Source organism: Grammomys surdaster, unplaced genomic scaffold (assembly GCF_004785775.1).
Source record: "Grammomys surdaster isolate TR1022 unplaced genomic scaffold, NIH_TR_1.0 126660, whole genome shotgun sequence".
Taxonomy (NCBI): domain Eukaryota; kingdom Metazoa; phylum Chordata; class Mammalia; order Rodentia; family Muridae; genus Grammomys; species Grammomys surdaster.
In genome coordinates this window covers 3517809-3540445 of record NW_021621449.1, presented here as the reverse complement: position 1 = coordinate 3540445, position 22637 = coordinate 3517809, and the positions used below count along the sequence as shown (strand labels likewise).

The 22637-nt window shown below is 37.8% G+C and overlaps 1 protein-coding gene across 1 annotated transcript in view; it reads right to left on the bottom strand.

Moving 5' to 3' along the window:
- Positions 1–631: 631 nt before the first annotated feature.
- Positions 632–22637, bottom strand: part of LOC114615373 (C-type lectin domain family 4 member A-like) — a 51062-nt gene continuing 29056 nt past the window's right edge. Inside the window, exons 3-7 of the mRNA XM_028761107.1 lie at positions 21665–21766; positions 4047–4213; positions 2921–3033; positions 2659–2769; positions 632–1160 (exon numbers count right to left, since the gene is read on the bottom strand). Of these exons, the coding sequence (XP_028616940.1) occupies positions 1016–1160; positions 2659–2769; positions 2921–3033; positions 4047–4213; positions 21665–21766 (638 nt within the window). The 3' untranslated portion in view covers positions 632–1015. The remainder of the gene's footprint in view (positions 1161–2658; positions 2770–2920; positions 3034–4046; positions 4214–21664; positions 21767–22637) is intronic.

Here is a 22637-nt window from a genome sequence, read left to right as displayed (position 1 = left end):
CATATAATATCTAATAAAAATATTTATATTTCTCATATTTTATAGTAGGTATGTAAGGTCACATTTTTTTAAATTCAGCACTGTAGCTACATTAGCAAGTTGGGCCTTTTTTCATTCTTTATTTATCTAAGTCTAAACTTTAATCCAGAATTATCCTTTAACATCATTTAAACAACACACAAAACAGGAATCACTGCATGTTAGTGACTGGGGATGCTGCTTTTCGTGACTCATTAGAGAGATTAAATGCAAGGATAATATGTAAAATATTACAATAATTACTTGCTTAATAATTTATCAAAATATCTAAGGAATTAGAGTGAAGAATATATAATCATAAAGGGCTGGGATCTCTGACACGCTGATGAAGGGCACAAACTAGCAGATAAAATAGAAGTTAATACTGAGATTCACAGTACAATAGAATGACAACAGTTAGCACCATCCTGTGTAACTGAATTTTCTTTAAATAATCATAAGTGCTTTTAACACACACACATACACACATAATATTGCAATGATGTTAAGTAATGGGAGGTGTTGTTAACCTGCTTTGGATAATTATTTCACAGTAAATATATATGTATATTTCAAAGTAAATAAGTGTGTGTATTAATCCGGACACTGTAACTTAGATATACATATAATTTTACTTTGCAATTTTGTCAATAAAACCAAAGGTAATTAAAAAACAGAAAAGCAGACAGATCAGGGGAACATCTCATACAATGATGTGAGTAAATGAAATGTTGAGGAGTTGGCAGAAAAGCTCCATATGTGCCCAAAAGGGTCACTGTATTGTCCCTAGCATGTCGAAAATTCCCAATGAAAGTTCATTTTATGACAGAATACATGGATGAATACCCAAGGATATACGTGGAGCACTGTTTTCATATGCATAACAATTTGCTTCCCACTTAAATTCTGTGGGCATCGCTTCCACTTGTAGAACTTCCCAGGTGTACGAGTAATGGTGCATAACAATGAAATCAAATGCTCATGGAGAATGTTGGATTTATAAGTATATTTTCTTCATCTGACAAACTGACTTCTGTTTCTGATTGCAAGGGATATCATTCCAGCCCCATCCAGCATTCAGACGATAATTTAATGTAACACATTTTTCATTATCACTGTTGGGCTCACCTTTGTGCCAGAATCTGAAAAGAAAGAAAGAGAATCAGGGTGTTTCCTACAATAACACTTGAAAAAAAGGGAGCAAGAAGAAGCAAGCCTGAGGATGAGATTGGAATTTTTGGAGATCAGATTCAAGAACATACAAATCAAGTGTTCTCCATCACCCATATCTCATACTTACCTGGATAACAGGGACCACAACCTTCAATGTTCTTTTAGATTATTACTTAACTGTTCTTCCAGCACACATCCAGGGGGCTATTTCTTCATTCCTAGGTCTTTGTACCAGGGGAAGTCAACCCACTGCTCTTATTTAGATGTTGAAAAGGTCTTTTTATTCTCATGTTTTAATAAAGCTTTTCCATTAAACAAAAGAACTATTTTAGAGACTGAAGAACTAGTTGAAATCTCCAGATAATCTGGTTATTTCTGTCCTCAAGAACAAATAATTTAAAATTCTGCAGTCATAGTTGCCTTCTCTGAAAATTGAGAACAATAACCTCACTATTATTGCAGGATATTTGATCACATTGTGAGCCCCAAGATTGTAAACTGGAAAAAAAACTGTCTAGCTGCAGTTTGTCTCAGTATTTAATTCAAGAGGTTTCCATTTATTATAAGCAAGTTGTGGTATGGCTCAGTCCTAGCACACATCTTCAGTCCAAAAACTTTCTGTAATCAGGATTAAATAAAGTCAACCATAGAGAGGTAGAGAAGTAACCAGTTCACAATCAGTGAACATAAAAAGTACCATTGAGAGTGAGAGGCAGTCTAGAGGATGGATAGAGGGATGCAAAGAAAGTAAAGAAGGAAAATTGAGTTTGCAGGGTATTTAAGACAGCATGGATAAGGGACATTCTCCTTCTGGGACATGGGCTGAGTTAGAAGGTAAGATGAGGGCTTCTCTTCCTCTCTGAGATAGCAAGATTTTATCTTAGCATCAATTTCTGAGTATTCATTGGTAAAATCAAATGTCAGGTTTGTTTTAAAACACAACACACTACATATTTCTCAAATCAGATATAATAACATAATGTGGCAACATACTAAGGTTGTAAGATTTTTTTAAATACAACAACATCAGATTGAAGGCCTTTGATTTATAAGAAATAATCAGATATGATTTTCACACCAATTTTTCTTCTAAAGATATAAATGGGGGCTAGACAGGGAGATCGGATATTAAGAGTGCTTGCTGCAGCCTGGTCTACAGAGTGAGTTCCAGGACAGCCAGGGCTACACAGAGAAACCCTGTCTCAAAAAAAAAAAAAAAAAAAAAAGAGTGCTTGCTGTTTCTCAAAAAACTTTGAGGGTTCTGTTCCCAGAACTCATATTGTCCAGGTTTACACCTGTATCACCCAGCTCCAGGGGATTCAACATGCATGTCTGTGGGCTCCACAGACACCGAAATACACATAATAGTCCCTTACTGAAACACACATAGAGACATATTAATTAATATGAATTAAAGTCTATTTTTAATCATATAGACTGAAAAACTGAAAGCAAGATGAAACACACCTAGGTGTAAGGACGTTGAATGGGTGCCCTGGTTTCTTATCTTCTACATTCTCCAAACTGAATTTCCTCATCTCTACTGGGAGTATCAATAATGTGTGTCTCATAGGACTCCTGTGATGAATAAATGGGCGAGTAAAAATGATTTCATTTCCAGCAGTAACACCAGGAGAAAGCTAGTTTACTTTCATAATCAACAGCTAGAACACCCAAATTTGTCTCATGCTACAGAGCCCAGGATTCCTCTATTTAGGTCTAGACTCACGTGGCACTCTCATTGTATGGTGTCTGATCAACCCATTGCCATTCTCGTTGACCTGAATCCCTCAACCCTATAAAATAAGCAGCACGAGTGTTCAGGATGTTGGTGATGAAGTCCTAAGGGGAAACAAAGATACAGCTTTCAGCCTGGACTAAGTGATTCATTTCCTGTTACAGAATTTCTTATAATACCTTTTAAAAATTATTTCAATGATACAAAATTATAGATTTCAGTATGATGTACATATGCAAATATATAATAATGAAATCCTACTTCATTTCTCTAGGCCTTTAAATAGTTTTCAAATTTGAGATTAATATTAATAACTGTACACAGTAGAGGTACACTGTGATATTTTGACCAATTTTTTCTGGTCACACAGAGATGAGAATACAAAGGATCAAGAAATAAAAGAGCACCCACACACACACACCTCCAGAAGCACATGTCATCTTCTCCACCCTGGAGTGTATGTCTTCTTTCCTTCTTCAAGAATATACTCCTTGCCACCAGGAGTGGACTTCCCCCACCCCGACCCCCAACCCTGCATCGAAGGCCCAGAAGTACACATCTCCTCCAGATTATCAGGACAGTGTCATTCATGACTCATGTTTTGACAACTCTGGAAAACAATCTCTTTCCATGATCATAATGAATACTCATCTCAGACTCACTCCCCTCTTTTGTTCACCAAAACCATTCTTGATAATTATGAATGAGAGAATTAGATACATCTAATCATTCTCCATTCATAACTTCAGAAAATTCATTTCTGATGGCTCGTCATGACACTTCCAGTTTGGTCCTGTTTCACTGATTCCTTCTATGTAAGGTACTTGATACTACAGGAAGCATTAGAGTGCAGAAATCACAAACTGGTCTTTCAAGCAGAAACATTTCATCCTTCCTTCATCCTCACATGCTGCATTTCTCATGCCATGGTCCCTTGGGGTTTAGTTCCACTGAAACACGACCAAGGTGTGGAAGGCAAAGGCTAAAGCCACCATTCCTGCATATCTGCTGGAAAGCCTTCTGCCACAGCACTAACACCCAAGTCAAAAACCTCCCTCTTAGTAGAAACAGGTAGACAGCATGCTGGGATCAGGACCCAGTCTCTCCCAGAATGCACCTGTTCTTTCTGGCTATGGATCACCAGCAGATGAGCACCCATTTGAGAGCACTTTTCCTCACTCTTCATCCAAGATGCTGCTGAGTCAGTTGAAGTAACTGGGAGAACCAAATAGCAGTGGGAACCAAGTAGCTTCCAATCCTTTGGGCAACAGCTCCAGACTTTGTCTTTGGGGGAAGAAGGAAATGTAAATGCATTGTAATAAAGTAATCCTAAAAGCTGCTTCTGTGCAGAGACCACACGAAAGCTGGGACTTCCAACTGCTATCAGATGCCACTAGAGTCCCTTACCTTCAGATGCCAAGATGCTCAAGTCTGCCTCCATTATCTCTAATGTCGGGGCCCTTAGTCAAACTGGAGTACGGTCAGGAAAAGCAAGAATAATGGAGTGGAAAGAATACCCAGACTCTGGGTATTAAAAGTAAATCATCTGGGGTCTCACAAAAAATATAACAAAGATTCGAGAAAAATATGTGAAATAAAAGGAAGCCAAGGATATGTAAGATTCTGCAGAGTCTTACCAACCTAAGACAGAAGTGCATTGCCTTTTATAATGCATATTCCTCAACAGATTAAAAAAAGCATTCTTGTCAGAATGACCTAAGACAGGCTCTTGTTTGTGAAATAAAAAATGGGGAGAGATGGAGAGCTTTTGGGGCTCCATGGCAAGAATCTGACATGGGCCAAAAACAAGAAAATGGGCTGCTTGGCAGGAATATGATATTGGCCAAGGACAAGGAAATGGACTTCAGGCAGAAATCTGACATAAGGCTAGAACAAATAAGTAACTTCAGGTAGGAATCTAAATCTTAGGCTAGAACAAAGAAGTAATCCCAGGCAGGAATCTAAATCTTAGGCTAGAACAAAGAAGTAATTTCAGACAGGAATCTAAATATTAAGTGAGAACAAGGAAGTAAGCTTCAGACATGAAAATGACTTTAGGCTAGGACAGGGAAGTAGGCTCAGATATTGTGGTCATCCTGATAAGCCCTTAGAAACAGTGATCACTGAACTTTGTTTATTGCCTTGCTTGTTCTTTGACTATTTGCACCTAATATATTGCTAGTGCCTCAACCTAGAACTGACCTTGATATTTGCATGTAATTAAAATGATATAAAAGCAAAAGGGAGGAGGGGGGATGTGATGGGGGTTTCTAGGGAGGGGAAATGGAGAAAGAGAATGACATCTGAAATGTAAATAAATAAAATATCCAATAAAAAAAAAAGAAAAAGAGACAGAGAGTGGAAAGGAGAATGTAGTGGGGCAGAATGAATGAAGGCTGACTGAGTTTTCTGATCATAAAATAATAAAAACAATTATGGTAACTTTAAAAAATTAATGCATAAGAAAGGTAAAAATTGCAAATAAAAATCAAATGTATTTAAACAAAATTCTTTGTATCTGTAACTATGTGTTTTCCTCTTTCGTAATAGAAAAAGATTTAAGAGTTAATATTTTTTAAATGTAGTGGATATGGTATAATGTAGGTGACAGGGATATCACTTAACTGGAGAAACAAATATCATAGAAATTTAATTAAATAACAGAAACAAAACAGACACAATGAATGAAAGAATACATGAAATAAAGAAAATTTCTTACCGTGACCTTTAATCTGACTATAATAAATAAAAGATTTGTAAAAGGCATGAAAAAATAAAACAAAGAATTGAGAAACACATTGTAGCAGATGTACAGAGATATATTCACAAACACATGCATATCCCTATGTGTTTAAATGGAAACCAAGAATATCAAAGATATGGGAAAACATCAGACAATGGGAAGAGATGGGAGACCAAACGGCCAAAGCATGTAGAGCTAAGTGAGTTACTACGAAATTACATTTTTAATGGTAAACATAAACAAGGCTGAGAAAAATAAGAATATTGTATACCACCATGAAGAACTTGGATAGATGCAGACACATGCATTATTCTGCCTCTTGAAAAACCTAACCCAATATCCCACCATAGTAGGGCTACATATGGCAACATCCCTTCAAAAATTATAGTATAGAAAAATGGAGAAAAAAATCAGGGTTTTTTATTTTACATTTAATTAAAATATAATTATATCATTTTTCCTCCTCTTTCTTCCAATCCCTACATGTCTTTTTCTTCTTTCTCAAATTCATGACCTATTTTTATTGTTATAAGACCTACAGGAAATGAGTAATTGCCAAGAGGGAAAGTTAATTTTTTCCAGGGATGAGTCTCCAATACCTGTGGTTAGCCTTTTTTAAAGGTTACTTTTATCAAAAAGACATGGCATAGCAAGATGCAATAAGATTATACATAAACACTCATATCAAGTCTGATCAATGCAGCTCAGTAGGGGGAAAGGGGTCCCATGAGCAGAGGAAGCCTGCTTTATCTGAAAGGAAATAGAGGAGCAGTAGATCTTGGAAATAAGGGAAGTGTTGGGACAGGGATAATGGAAGATAGACAGGCTTCAGTTGGGATATCTTGTGTGAGAGAAGATTAAATATTTTCTAAAGAAATAAAAGATTGAGATGATAAAAAGAAGGTATGCTTTTAAATAGCCTACCTGCAGTAGACAATCAAGTGAAGTCAACAGTCTATAAAACTTTTATAATTTACACCCTGTGTACAGTGTGATTAGACTAGCATTTCATATCTGTCATCCACATTCTAATAAAAAATTCCTCAAATTTTAATAGAGAAATATCCTATAACATACTAGATCAGTCACCCTGATAATCAGAATTATTTAAAACAAGGATATTCTGAAAACATATCCCAACCAAGAAAAGACTAAAGTGATACGACATCTAAATACACTGTGGTGTCCCAGATGAATGTCTGGTAATCATGAACTTCAATCAGTGTTGAGATCAGTATTCACTCCTTAGTTGTAGCAACATTTGCTTACATAAGATGCTCATATAGGGGACAGTGTATGTGTACATGGAGTTACAATGGTATCTTAACAGCATCATGGTATTATATATGGTATTACATATAGAGAGAGTACATATATAATATATATTATGTATATATAAACTGAGATGAGGACTTCAAGTACTATATTGAATAGGTAGGGAGAGAATGGGAAGTCTTGTCTAGTCCCTGATTTTACTGGGATTGCTTCAAGTTTCTATCCATTTAGTTTGATGCACTGAAACTAATAGAAGAGAAGATGGGGACGAGCCTTGAATACTTAAGAATAGCGGAAAAGTTCCTGAACAGAACACTAATGGCTTATGCTCTAAGATCAAGAATTGACAAATGGGACCTTATAAAATTGTAAGGCTTCTGTAAAGCAAAGGACACTGCCAATAGGACAAAACGGCAACCAACAGATTAGGAAAAGATCTTTACCAATCTTACACTCGACAGAGGGCTAATAACCAACATGTATAAAAAACTCAAGAAGTAAGACTCTAGACAAGCAAATAATCATATAAAATGGGGTACAGGGCCTAGCTGGTTTGCTCCTGTGAAGACACCATATCTTAAACCATCTTAGAGCAGCAGGTAAGGACCCTCCCCCACAACCCTAAGCCACAGATCTACGACTGGGATCCTGGGACACTCAAGACCCATCACCCAGCCAAACCCCACCCCTCTAGAATACCACTACCCTTCCACTCCTCCCTTGGTCCTTTTGGCTGGGGCAGACACCTAGATTGTCTGCTCTGGTGAAGACACCATATCCTAAACCATCCTTGAGGAACCACTGCACTCAGAGCAGCAGGATTTCAGGATCCCAGAGGCAGCCTGTGTCCCAGGAGCTCTTCCACCCAAGAGCTCAAGATCATGTGATCACAGAGACAGCAGGACTCTGAAGAGTTCTAACACAAGCAAGATAACTAGAAAGACAGGCTCCAGTCAGAGACAATGAGTGTAGGTAGCACTAGAGATAACTAGATGGCAAAAGGCAAGTGAAAGAACATAAGCAACAGAAACCAAAGATACCTGGCATCATCAGAACCCAGTTCTCCCACCATAGCAAGTCATCAATACCCCATCACACCAGAAAAGCAGGATTCAGATTCAAAATCGCTTCTCATGATGATGATAGAGGACTTTAAGAAGGACATAAATAACTCAAAGAAATACAAGAGGACACAGGTAAACAGGTAGAAGCCCTTAAAGAGAAAACACAAAAATCCCTTAAAGAGTTGCAAGAAAACACAGCCAAACAGGTGAAGAAATTAAACAAAACCATCCAAGATCTAAAAATAAAAGTAGAAATAAATAAGGATATCTCAAAGGGAGACAACCATGGAAACATAAAAGCTATGAAAGAAATCAGAAGTCTTAGATGCAAGATGCATAGATGGATAGGCAGGACTCATATAGTAAAATTTACCATCTTGCCAAAAGCAATCTACAGACTCAGTGCAATCTCCATCAAAATTCCAACTCATAGAGTTAGAAAGAGCAATTCTCTAATTCATTTGGAATAAATAAATAAATTATATATATATATATATATATATATATATATATATATATATATATGTATATATATGTATATATATATATATATATATATCTCCAGGACAGCTAAAACTACTCTCAATGATGAAAGAACATCTGGGGATATCACCATTCCTAACCTCAAGCTGTACTATAGAGCAATAGTGACAAAACTGCATGTTATTAGTACAGAGACAGGAAGATAGATCAGTGGAATAAAATTGAAGACCTAGAAATAAACCTACACACCTCTGGTCACTAGATTTTTGGCAGAGAAGCTAAAAGCATCCAGTTAGAAAAAGACAGCATTTTCAACAAATGGTGTTCGTTTAACTGATGGTGAACATGTCAAATAATGCAAATTGATCTATTCTTATCTTCTTAAAGCTCAAGCCCAAGTGGATCAAGGACCTTCACATAAAACCAGGTACAGTGAATCTAATAGAAAAGAAACTGGGGAAGAGCTGAGAACACATGGGCACAGGGGAAATTTTTCTGAACAGAACACCAATGGCTTATGTTCTAAGATCAAATATAGACAAATGGGACTTCATAAAATTGAAGAGCTACAGTAAGGCAAAGGACACTGTCAATAGGACAAAACATCAACCAACAAGTTGGGAAAAGAACTTTACCAACCCTGTATCCAATAGAGTCTAATATCCAAAATATACAAAGAACACAAGGAGCTAAACTCCAGAGAACAAAATTACCCTTTTTAAAAATGGAGTATAGAGCTAAACAGAAAAATTCTCAACTAAGGAATTTTGAATAGCTGAGAAGAACTTAAAGAAATGCTCAACATCCTTAGTCATCAATGAAACGCAAATCAAAACGACATGCGATTAGACCTCACAACACTCAGAATGACTAAAAACAAAAATGCAGGTGACAGCAGATGTTGTCAAGGATGTTGAGAAAGACGAACACTCCACCATTGCTGGTAAAACCACTTTGGAAATCAGTATGGCGATTCCTCAGAAAAATGGAAATCTTTCTACCTGAAGACCCAGCTATACCACTACTGGGCATATACCCAAAAGATGCTCCATGATATAACAAGGACATATGCTACACTATATTTATAGCAGCCTTATTTATAATAGCCAGAAGCTGGAAACAACCCAGATGTCCCTCAACAGACAAATGGATACAGAGAATGCAGTACATTTACACAATGGAGTACTACTCAGCTATTAAAAACAATGACTTCATGAAATTCTCAGTCTAATGGATGGAACTAGAAAATATCATCCTGAGTGAGTTAACCCAGACACAAAAGAGCGCACATGATATGTACTCACTAATAAGTGAATATTAGCCCAAAAGCTCACAATCCCCAAAATATAACCCACCGAACATATGGAGCTTAGGAGGAAGGAAGATCAGCGTGTGGACGCTTCAGGCCTGCATTGAGTGGGGAACAGGATGATCTCAGAAAATGGAGGGAAGAGACCTGTGAGGGAGAGAGGAAGGGGAGGAAATAAGTGGGGAGAGTATCAAGTACTAGAGGATACAGGAGAGAGGTACAGAGGATCAGAAAATCAAGTAAAAATATGTAGCAGTGGGGGATGAAGGACTGTGGATAGCCACTCAAGGGACCCAGAGGCCAGGGAAGGGAAAGGCTCCCAGTACCCAACAGAGATGACTTGAGCCAAAATGTGCAGTGAAGGGGAGTTTGAACCTGTAGAGACCACCTCCAGTAGATAGGCATGGCCCCCAGGCAAGGGATGGGGCCACCTACCCATCTCAAAGATTTTAACCCAGAAATGTTTCTCTCCGAAGGAAAGACAGGAACAAAAAATGGAGAAGAGACAGAAGGAAGGGCCATCCTGGAACCACCCCAACTGGGGATACATCCTGTCCGTAGATACCAATCCCCAACACTGTTGCTATTGCCAAGAGGCACTTACTGACAGGAAACTGGTATGGCTGTTCCTTGGGAGTTTCTCCCAGCAATTCACCAATGCAGATGTGGAGGCTTGGAACCAATCATCAGACTGATCTCTGGGAACCACAATGGGGAAGCTGGCAGAAGGAATAGAGGAGCAGAGAGGGATTGTTCTTCCACAGGAAGAACAATGTCCACTGGCCACACCACCCAGTGCTCCCAGGGACTAAACCACAAACCAAGGAGTATATAGGGAGGGATCCATGGCTCCAGATATATACACAGCAGAGGATGGCCTTGTCTGACATCAATGGGAAGGGAGACCATTGTTCCTGTGGAGGTTTGAAGCTCCAGCATAGAGGAAGAGGCTGGGGGGAGGACCCTCACAGAAGCAAAGAGGAAGAGGCTGAAGGCAGATGTGGAATGGGGGTTGGAGTGTAGGGGTAAGCAGGAAGTGGTATATCATTTGAAATGTAAAAGAATGGGAGGATTAATAAAAAAAAAATCTCAAAGGGAGACTATCCTGGAGATAGAAAACATAGGAAAGAGATCAGGAGTCATAGATGCAAGCATCACCAACAGAATACAAGAGATAGAAGAGAGAATCTCATGTGCAGAAGATACCATGGAAAACATTGGCACAACTGTCAAAGAAAATGCAAAATGCAAAAAAGCTCCTAACCCGAAAGATCCAGGAAATCCAGCACACAATGAGAAGGCCAAACCTAAGGATAATAGGTATAGATGAGAATGAAGATTCCCAACTTAAAGGGTCAGTAAATATCTTCAACAAAATTATAGAGGAAAACTTCCCTAACCTAAAGAAAGAAATGTTCATGAATATAAAAGAAGCTTACAGAACTCCAAATAAACTAGACCAGAAAAGAAATACCTCTCATCACATAATAATCAAATGCACAAAACAAAGAAAAAATACTAAAAGTAGTAAGGGAAAAAAGTCAAGTAACATATAAAGGCAGCCTCATAAGAATTACACCAGAGACTATAAAATCCAGAAGATCCTGGACTGATATCATACAGACCCTAAGAGAACACAAATACCAGCCCAGATTACTATACCCAGAAAAACTCTCAATCACTATAGATGGAGAAACCAAGATATTCCATGACAAAACCAAATTTGCACAATATCTTCCCACAAATACAGCACTTCAAAGGATAGTTGATGGAAAACTCCGACACAAGGGGGGAAACTACAACCTAGAAAAAGCAAGGAGGTAATCTTCCAACAACCCCAAAAGAAGAGAGTTACACAAACATAATTCCACCTCTAATAACAAAAATAACAGGAAGCAACAATCATTTTTCCTTAATATCTCTTAACATCAATGGACTCAATTCCCCAATAAAAAGACATTGACTAACAGACTGGATATATAAATAGGACCTGGAATTTTGCTGTATACAGGAAACCCACCTCAGTGACAAAGACAGACACTACCTTAGAGTAAAAGGATAGAAAACAATCTTCCAAGCAAATAGTCCCAAGAAACAAGCTGGAGAAACCATTCTAATATCGAATGAAATCAACTTTCAACCAAAAGTAATCAAAAAAGATAAGCAAGGACACTTCATGCTCATCAAAGGAAAAATCTACCAAGATAAACTCTCAATTCTGAACATCTATGCTCCAAATGCAAGGGCATCTACATTCATAAAAGAAGCTTTACTAAAGCTCAAAACACACATTGTACCTCATACAATAGTACTGGGGTATTTTAACACCCCACTCTTAGCAATGGACAGATCATGGAAACAGAAACTAAACAGAGACATGGTGAAATTGACAGATGTTATTAACCAAATCGATTTAACTGATATCTATAGAACATTTCATCCTAAAACAAAAGAATATACCTTTTTCTCAGCATCTCATGATATCTTCTCCAAAATAGACCATATAATTAGTCACAGAACAGGCCTCAACAGATACAAAAAGATTGAAATAATCCCTTGCATCCTATCAGATCACCATGGGCTAAAGCTGGTCTTCAATAATAACAAAAACAATGGAAAGCCCACGTACACTTAGAAACTGAACAATGCTCTACTCAATGATGACTTGGTCAAAGAAAAAATAAAGAAAGAAATTAAAGACTTTTTAGAATTTAATGAAAATGAGGACACATAATATGAAAAGTTGTGGGACTCCATGAAAGCAGTGCTAAGGAGTAAACTCATAGCTCTAAGTGTCTACAAAAGGAAACTGTAGAAAGCATACACTAGCAACTTGACAGAACACCTGAAAGCTTTAGAACAAAAAGAAACAAATATACCCAAGAGGAGTAGACATCAGGAAATAATCAAAATCAAGGCTGAAATCAACCAAGTAGAAATAGAAAGAATGATACGAAATATCAACAAAACCAGGAGCTGGTTCTTTGAGAAAATCAACAAGATAGATAAACCCTTAGCCAGGCTAAGCAGAGGGCACAGAGACAGTATCCAAATTAATAAAATCAGGACTGAAAAGGGAAAGATAACACCAGAAACTGAGAAATTAAAAAAATCATCAGATCCTACTACAAAAGCCTATACTCAACAAAACTGGAAAATGTGGATGAAATGAACCATTTTCTAGACAGATACCAGGTACCAAAATTAAGTCAGGAGCAAAAAAACCATCTAAATAGTTCCATAACCCCTAAAGGAACAGCAGCAGTCATTAAAAGTCTCCCCACCAAAAAAAGCCAAGGGCCAGATAGTTTTAGTGCAGAATTCTATGAGACCTTCAAGGAAGACCTAATACCAATTCTTTTCAAACTATTTCACAGAATAGAAACAGAAGGTACACTACCCAATTCATTCTATGAAGCTATAATCATGCTCATACCTAAACTTCACAAACACCCAACAAAGAAAGAACTTCAGGACAATCTCCCTTATGAATATCAATGCAAAAATACTCAATAAAATTCTAGCAAACTGAATCCAAGAACACATCAAAACAATCATGCATCATGATCAAGTAGGTTTTATCCCAGGAATGCAGGGTTGGTTCAGTATTCAGAAATCCATCAATGTAATCCACTATATAAACAAACTCAACAAAAAAAACCAAATGATCATCTCACTAGATGCTGAGAAAGCATTTGACAAAATTCAACATCAACATCCCTTTGTGGTAAAAGTCTTGAAAAGATCAGGAATTCAAGGCCCATACCCAAACATAGTAAAAGCAAGCCGGTAGCTAACATCAAACTTGGAGACTTGAAACAATGGAGAGAAACTTGAAGCAATCCCACTAAGATCAGGGACTAGACAAGCCTGCCCACTCTCACCATACCTATTGAATATAGTACTGGAAGTCCTAGCCAGAGCAATTAGACACAAAAGGAAGTCAAAGGAATTAAAATAGGAAAGAAAGAAATCAAAATATCACTATTTGCAAATGACATGGTGGCATACTTAAGTGACCCTAAAACTTCCACCAGAGAACTCCTAAACCTGACAAACAACTTCAGCAAAGTGGCTGGATATAAAATCAACTCAAACAAATCAGTAGACTTCCTCTACTCAAAGGACAAACAGGCTGAGAAAGAAATTATGGAAATGACACCCATCGCAATAGTCACAAATAATACAAAATATCTTGGAGCAAATCAAACCAAGCAAGGGAAAGATCTGTATGACAAGAACCTCAAGTCTCTGAAGAAAGAAATCGAAGAAGATCTCAGAAGATGGAAAGATTTCACATGCTCGTGGATTGACAGGATTAATTTAGTAAAAATGGCCATCTTGACAAAAAAACAATCTAGATTCAATGTAATCTCCATCAAAATTCCAAATCAATCCTTCATAGAGATAGAAACAGCAACTTGCAATTCCATTTGTAATAACAAAAAAAAAAAACAGGATAGCAAAAGGTATTCTCAGCAATAAAAGAACTTCTGGGGGAATCACCATCCCTGACCTCAAAGTGGACTACAGAGACATAGTGACTAAAGACTGCATGGTTTTGGTACAGATAAAGGCAGCAAGATCAATGGAATAGAATTGAAGATCCAGAAATGAACCCACACACCAATCGTCACTTGATCTTTGACAAAGAGCTAAAACCATTCAGTGGGAAAAGGACAGCACTTTCAACAAATGGTGCTGGTTCAACTGGAGGTCAGCATGTAGAAGAATGCAAATTGATCCATTCTTATCTCCTTGTACAAAGCTCAAGTCCATGTGGATAAAGGACCTTCACATAAAACCACATACACTGAAACTAATAGAGGAGAAGGTGGGGAAGAACCTCGAATACCTAGGCATAAGGGAAAAGTTCCTGAACAGAACACCAATGGCTTATGTTCTAAGATCAAGAATTGACAAATGGAACCTCATAAAATTGCAAAGCTTCTATAAGGCAAAGGACATTGTCATTAGGACAAAAAAGCAACCAACAGCTTGGAAAAAGATCTTTACCAATCCTATATCCAATAGAGGGATAATATCAAATATATACAAAGAACTCAAGAAATTAGACTCCAGACAACCAAATAACCCTATTAAAAATGGGGTACAGAGCTAAACAAAGAATTCTCAACTAAGGAAACTCTAATGGCTGAGAAGTACCTTAAGAACTGTTCAACATCCTTAGTCATCAGGCAAATGCAAATCAAAACAACCCTGAGTTTCCACCTCACACCAGTCAGAATGGCTAAGATCAAAAACTCAGGTGATAGTAGATGCTGGGGAGGATGTGGAGAAAGAGGAGCACTCCTCCATTGTTGGTGGGATTGTATGCTGGTACAACCACTCTTGAAATCAGTCTGGTGGTCCCTCAGAAAATTGGACATGGCATTACCCGAGGACCCAGCTATACCACTCCCGGGCATATACCCAGAAGATGCTCCAACATATAACAAGAACATTTACACCACTATGTTCATAGCAACCTTATTTATAATAGCCAGAAGCTGAAAAGAACGCAGACGTCCTTCAACAGAGGAATGGATACAAAAAATGTGGTACATTTACACAATGGAGTATTACTCAACTATTAAAAACAATGAATTCGAGAAATTCTTAGGTAAATGGATGGAACTAGAAAATATCATCCTGTGTGAGGTAACCCAATCACAAAAGAACACACATGGTTTTCACTCACTGATAAGTGGATATTAGCCCAAAAGCTTGAAATAGCCAAGATTCAACTCGCAGACCATATGAAGCTCATGAAGAAGGAAGACCAAGTGGGGGTACTTCGGTCCTTCATAGAAGGAGTAACAAAATACTCAAGGGAGCAAATATGGAGACAAGGTGTGAGACAGAAACTGAAGGAAGGGCCATCTGGAGACTATTCTACCTTGGTATCCATCCCATGTGCAGTCACCAAAGGTAGACGCTGATGTGGATGTCAGGAAGTACATGCTGACAAAAGCCTGATACAGCTGTCTCCTTAGAGGTCTGCCAGAGTCTGACATATTCAGAGATGGATGCTCATAGCTAACCATTGATCTGGTAAAGGGGTTCCCAATGGAGGAATGAGAGAGAAGACTGAAGGAGCTGAAAGGGTTTGTGGCCCCATGAGGAGAGCAACAATATCAACCAACCAGAGCTCCCAGGGTCTAAACCACCAGCCTGGGAGCACATAGGGAGGGACCCATGACTCCAACTGTATATGTAGGGGAGGATGGCCTTGTCAGGCATAGATGGAAGAGGAGATCCTTGGTCCCATGAAGGATGGATGCTGAGTGTGGAGGAATTCGAAGGTGGGGAGGTGGGAGTTGAGGGGGTAGGTGGGGGCACATCCTCATAGAAGCAGGAGGGGGTGGGATAGGGGGTTCCTGGGCCGGGGGCTGGGGGGAAATGGGGTAAGGGAATAGCATCTGAAATGTAAATATAATATCCAATAGAAAAGTTAAAAAATAAAAAATAAAAATAGGTATGACCAGAGGGCAGGGAAATAAGCAGATTTGTCTACCTATTATATAGGTAGGAACAAAAAAAAAAAAGAAGTGGAGGCCTTATGGGGAAGAATGGGGGCTAAAAAAGAAGGTTTTGGGCATAGGACTTGAAAGGGCAGTGGAAGGTAAACGTGAATAAGAATTAAATAGAATGATATAGAATGATTGTGTGTGTGTGTATGTGTTTGTGTTTGTGTATGTGTGTGTTTGTGTGTTGTGTAAATGCTATAATGAAGGTCATTATGTCATATGATAACTTTAAAACAAAATTATAAAATAATTTAGGTTATGATGATTTTATTTTAAAGGGTGTGGTGTTATGATGAGAGTGTTCATCTTAAGGCATCAGTATGTTTGAACTTTAGGATATATATTTGTTTTTGTAACTTGTAGTCATATAAAGTCATTTTGGCAATGAAAAGACTTAATTCCTAAGAACAAATTATAGATTCTTACTTTTAAAAGGATATGCAAGACGTAGGCAGAAGAATGAGAATTTTAAGGTTATCCTGGGTTACAGAAGAACTTGTCTCAAAAAAAAAGTGCAATATGAATCTAAGAATGGTCACACTTTTCATTCTATTGTTTGATATTTGGACTATAGAGGCCATATAAGTGTTATAAAATTACCAAATGTGTCAGGAGCCATAAGAGGGCAAGCTAATAATTAGCAGTTGATCATCCTGAAATGCTTGCCTCGGATTAGTATATAATCTGCGACAAGTGTGCCCCATTCAGCAAGGCTGTGGCTGAACATATTTTAGGAAAGATCCTGCTATTCATATGCTTTTCCTATTATGATTATTATTATTATTATTATTATTAAACATATATAACAATCACTAAGCAATAGCACTCCCCTTTGAAGCAGATCTCTGCAGACCCACGAAGATGTACTGTCTTGTAGTGATGCTGTATAGACAAATAACGATTTCTTAAGTCCTAATGATGACCCTATAAGAATTCCTAAAATTATATCAATGATTATTAAGCTCTTTTATACTGGGACTGCTATTAAGTCCCTTTCTGATAGTCAAAAATGCTATGAGAACTCTGCCAGTCTCCCAAGAGTCATCAGTTAACAGTCCTTAGTAACTAGACTCCCTCCTGCTCAGAGCACATTCCAAGATGGTTGTAAAACAATTTACCAAAGGTCACTAAAAGGGAACTCATGATTTATTACAGGTGCTAGGACAGAAGAGAAAATATTGCCTGGGTTTATCCATACAAAACTTCACTAATTTCTTAGTTATAGTTTTAAACCTTCAGTGAACCTGTGAAGCTAGACAGGTGATGGATGTTTAGTCAGATAATTACTCCTAATGGATATGCATGTAAACATTCTCGATTGTAAACTTCTATTTCAATTTATGATTGGAATTTTGGTGTGAACTTGTGATGAACTTTGTAACATGTGATCAGGTACTCCGAATGATGTATAAGAAAAAGGGACGTTCGTTAGCGGTCACTTCACTTCACTTTCTCTCTCTCACTTCCTCTCTCTCTCCCTCTTCTCTCTCCTCTCTCCCTTCTTTCTTCCCTGCTTAGATTCTCTCCACTTAGAATTTTTCCTTTGTTAGAATTTTTTACCTTTCCCTACTTTGTCTCTTAGCTAGCTTTCATAGGAAACTTGTTACACTTAGTAATAAACTACAATAACTTCTTTAAGCTTCTTTTCTTCCTACGACCTCAAACCAACAGACCTAAGTTACAGCCTGGCAGTGCCTGCAGAGAAAGTACTAAGGATATTTGCCTAATTCTCTGCTGTCCCTCGACTGAGGTGTTAAGTGCCAGAAACTGCAGTTTCTGGACAGAGGATACCAGAGGGCAGGCCAGCTACAGTAGCCTAACCCTAGATCTTACCCACTGTCTATGCTTTTCCCATCCCCCTCGGCTGCCTCAAGAAGAACCGACTGGAGCAGAAGAAAGAAGATCACCTTCTCCTCCCACCAAGCCGGGTACAGCTGCCGGCACAAATGGAAAAGAAAACTGTCAAAAAGGACTGAAATAATCACTCACTTCTCCATAAGGCCAAGTAATTCAACCCTTTGATCAGGTACAGAGGCACCCCAAAATATCTGAAGTAATTCGTGGTTCTTTATAATATGAAAACACAAACTCCTGAGTGGAAACTTAAGAGCCTAATGAGATATGAAATGCATGAGGTTGTGTCTAGAACTTCATGTAGCACAGCCATGTGTGAGAAAGCTTCTGGTATACAAAAAACCTAAAAGATTACCCAAATAATACCAACCCCTCAGTCGTTTATATAACGTTGCCTTTTAGAACTGCTATGTCCTTTCATTTCTCCATCCTAATTCTTCCACTGGAAATTTATATCTTTAGTTAATAAATTTTCATTGCTCTACTAAAAAAAAATTACAAATCAATTTCTCTCATTAACACCCACTAAAAGATATTCAATAAGATACTATCAAATTGATTCCAAGGACACATCAAAAATATGATCCACCATGATCATGTAGGATTCATCCCAGAGAAGCAGGGATGGTTCAATATATGAAAATAAATAATCGTAATCCACTTTTCAAACAAACTGAAAGGAAAAAATAGCGTCACATTAGATGTAGAATATACCTTTGACAAAATCCAACACCATTTCATAATAGAAGTCTTGGACAGGTTAGGTATATAAAAGACATACCTAAACATAAAAGGAATTTAACAACAAGATTAGAACCAACATCAAATTAAATGGAGATAAATTCAAAGCAATTCCACAGAAATCAGGATCAGTAGAATAAAAAGAGTAAAATGACCATTTTAACAAAAATCAGTCTATGGATCCAAGGCAATCCTCATCAACATTCCAGCACAGCTACCTTGAAAGGACAATTGTCAGCTTCCTATGAAAAAAAACATAAAGTCCAGTATAGGTAAAACAATTCTGAAGTATAAGAATTTAGGGAGCTTTCACCATGACTGAACTCAAGGTGTACTACAGAGATGTAGTAATAAAAACCTCATGGTATTGACATAAAAAAGAGATAATGATCAATGGAATTAATGAAAAGACCAGGAGTAAATCAACACACTTATGGACACCTGATTTTTGAAAAAGAAGCTAGAAATACACAATAGAAACAGAATCTTCAACAAGTGATGTTGGGCTGGTCTAACTGGATGTCTGCATGTAGAAGAATGCAAATAGATTCATATCTATAACTCTGGACAAAACTCAAGTTCAAGAGGATTAAACACCAGGACATTAAACCAGACACCCTGAACGTTATAGAAGAAGAAATAAGGAATAGCTTTGAACACACTGGCAAAGGAGACAACTTTCTAAACAGAACACTGATACTACAGGCACTTAGATCAACAACTAGTAAGCAGGACCTCATGAAACTTAAAAGCTTCTTCTGTAAGACAAATGACACTAGCAGTAGGACAAAATAATAGTCTACAGAATAGGAAAGGATTTTCACAACTCCACATGCAACAAAGAGCCAATATATCCAAAATATATAAAGAACTCAAGAAGTTAGACATCAACAAATCAAAAATCCAAATCTAAAAAAAAAGAGAGAGAATTCTCAATAGAGAAATCTCAAACAGCTGAAAAACTCTTAGACAAGTGTTTAATATCCTTAGCCATAAGGGAAATGCAAGTTAAAACTATATTAAGATTCCATCTTACACCCATTAAAATGCCTAAGACCAAAAATTTAAGTGACAGCTCATGCTGATGAGGATATAGAGCAAGGGGAACACTTCTCCACTGCTGGTGGAAGTGCGTACTTGGAGAACCACTATGGAAATCAATATGACCATATGGAAATGAATGTACCTCAAGACTCACCTATACCAGTCTTGGGCAAATACCCAAAAATGTTCTATGTTCGTGATGGCTTTATTTGTAATAGCCAGAAACTGGAAACCACCAGATGTTCCCCAATGAAGAATGAATTTTTTAAATGTGGTCCACTGACACAATGGAATGTTACTTGACTATTTTTAAAATGACATCATGAAATTTGTCAGATAGATGAAACAAGAAAAAAATCATTCTGCATAAGGTAACTTAGATCCAGAAAGACAAGCATAGGATGTGCTCACTTACAAGTGGATATTAACTCTTGATTAAAAGATATTTTTACAACAATCGACTAACACAGAAAGACTAAATATCAAGGGGTAACACATACATTTCCTTGGAAAGGGGAAATATAATAGATCTTATGGGTAGACTAAGGGGCAGGTGCAGATAGGAACAGAAAAAATGAACTGGGAGTGGGAATGAGTACAGGGAGTAATGACTGGAATTCTGGGCTTTTGGTTAGCTATGAGGAAACCTAGTACAGTGGAAACTTCATGCAATATATAAGGGCAACCCTAATGAAGACGCCTAGTAATCAGTGATACAGAACATGAACTGAACACTGTCTGTAACCATACAAGGCTCCCAGCAGAAAGACTGGAACCTAAACCCAGCCACAAAACATTTGACCTACAATTTGTCCTGCCTGCAAGATGTGCTTGGGCACAGAACTTGTGAGAGTAGCCAACCAGTGGCTGGTCCAAGCCACAAGAGGGAGGCCATGTCCAACATTGCCTGGATGGCTAGGAACTAAGACTTGAATAGCCCAGACACCTAGGATAGAAGCAAACACAACTGGAAAAAAAAAAGTCAATGAAATGATTCCTAATCAATTTCTACTATACTCACAGATCTTTGCCTGGCCAAACTGTCATCAGAAAGCCTTCATTCAACAACTGATTAAAAAACAGATGCAAAGACACACAGCCAAACATTAGACAGAGCTTGGGGAATGTGGAAAGAAAGGGGGAGGGAGGATTGTAGGATCCAGAGGGTTCAAGAACACCAGGAGAACATGGCCCATGGAATAAACTAAGCAAGGTTCATAGGGGATCACAGAGACTGAATCGACAATCACAGAGCCTACACAGACCTGAACTAGGTCCTCTGCGTATATGTTTGTCTATCTTGGTTTTCTTGTGGAACTCCTAACAGTAGAGATGGGTTGTCTCTGACACTTTGCCTGCTCTTGAGACAATTTTCCATCTCCTAGATTACTTTGTTCAGCCTTGATATGAGGTCTAGTATCTACTCTTACTGTAACCTGTTATGCCAGGCTCCATTGATATCTCTTTTTTGGAGGGAAACAGAGGAGGTGTGGATCTCAGGGAGAGTGGAGGTGGGAGGCAGTGACTGGAAGGAGTGGATGGAGAGGAAGTGGTGATTGGGATGCAATTTATGAGAGAATGAGTGAAAGAGAGAGACAGAGAGTGACAGAGAAAGACAGAGAGAACAAAGATTTATGTGAAACTATTCCACTCCACAAGAGCAACTAAACACTTAGGTACATTAATTCTTACCTTCCATGGGCAAAAATTCTTTTGTGCAGTTCAATTCGTTGTGACTTATATTTTTTATAGCTTTTTTTTCTTCAAGAAGTTGAGAGTACTTCTGAAAATAAACTGGAAGAAAACAGAATCAAAACCACTCATTTTCATGATAGAAGTATGTCTATTTCTTTATTTACTACAGCATCCACATTACCTAAGTAGACAGAGCCTGACTACAATTCCCATCACCCTATAGTTAATGGAATCCTCCGCCTCCTAATTTGAAACCACAGATATTTTCAGAATCCACAGAAACACGAGTGGCGTAAAACACAGAATGGGTCCATTATCATGGCTCTAAAGGGAATGAGCCATACCCTTCAATGCTGAATGTAAGATGAAAATGCTAATTCTTCAAGGAGATGAAGCAGAGATAGATACTCATATTTAAGGATGCAAATTACCTTCTTATTGGGAGGAAAAAAGGTTTGATAATTTTGAGTGGTTGTAGGTTATTTTAGAATGGGAAGTAAGAAAAAAACCAACAAGTATTTACATAGCACGCTTTCTTTCTTAAACATGCATCTTTTCAACTGAGTTGCTCCTCCATGTAACATACTCTCGCTCACTCAGAATCAAACTGAATGGCCTCTCTTTCAACAATTGAATTTCTTCACTTTCTGCCTTGGTCACTATTCTCATTACACTATCACTTTTGCTTCACCCAATTCTGTAACACCAGCTTCAAAATGGATCATCAATAATATTAGCCACCTTGTTATTGGTCGTGAACCTAATTCTCTTCTCCCTTAGGTCTTGAGACATTGTTCTGTCAAAATTTGGCCTCACCTTTTGGCCATTACTTTTTGTTGTCTTTTAAAATCTCTTCTCCCTCCATCCACCTCTTTAAAATTTAACACTTCCTACAGCCCTATTATTATGCTTGCTTCTCATACAAAGTCTTGCCAAGTGTTTTCATGTATTGCTATGGTCTTGTCTACTG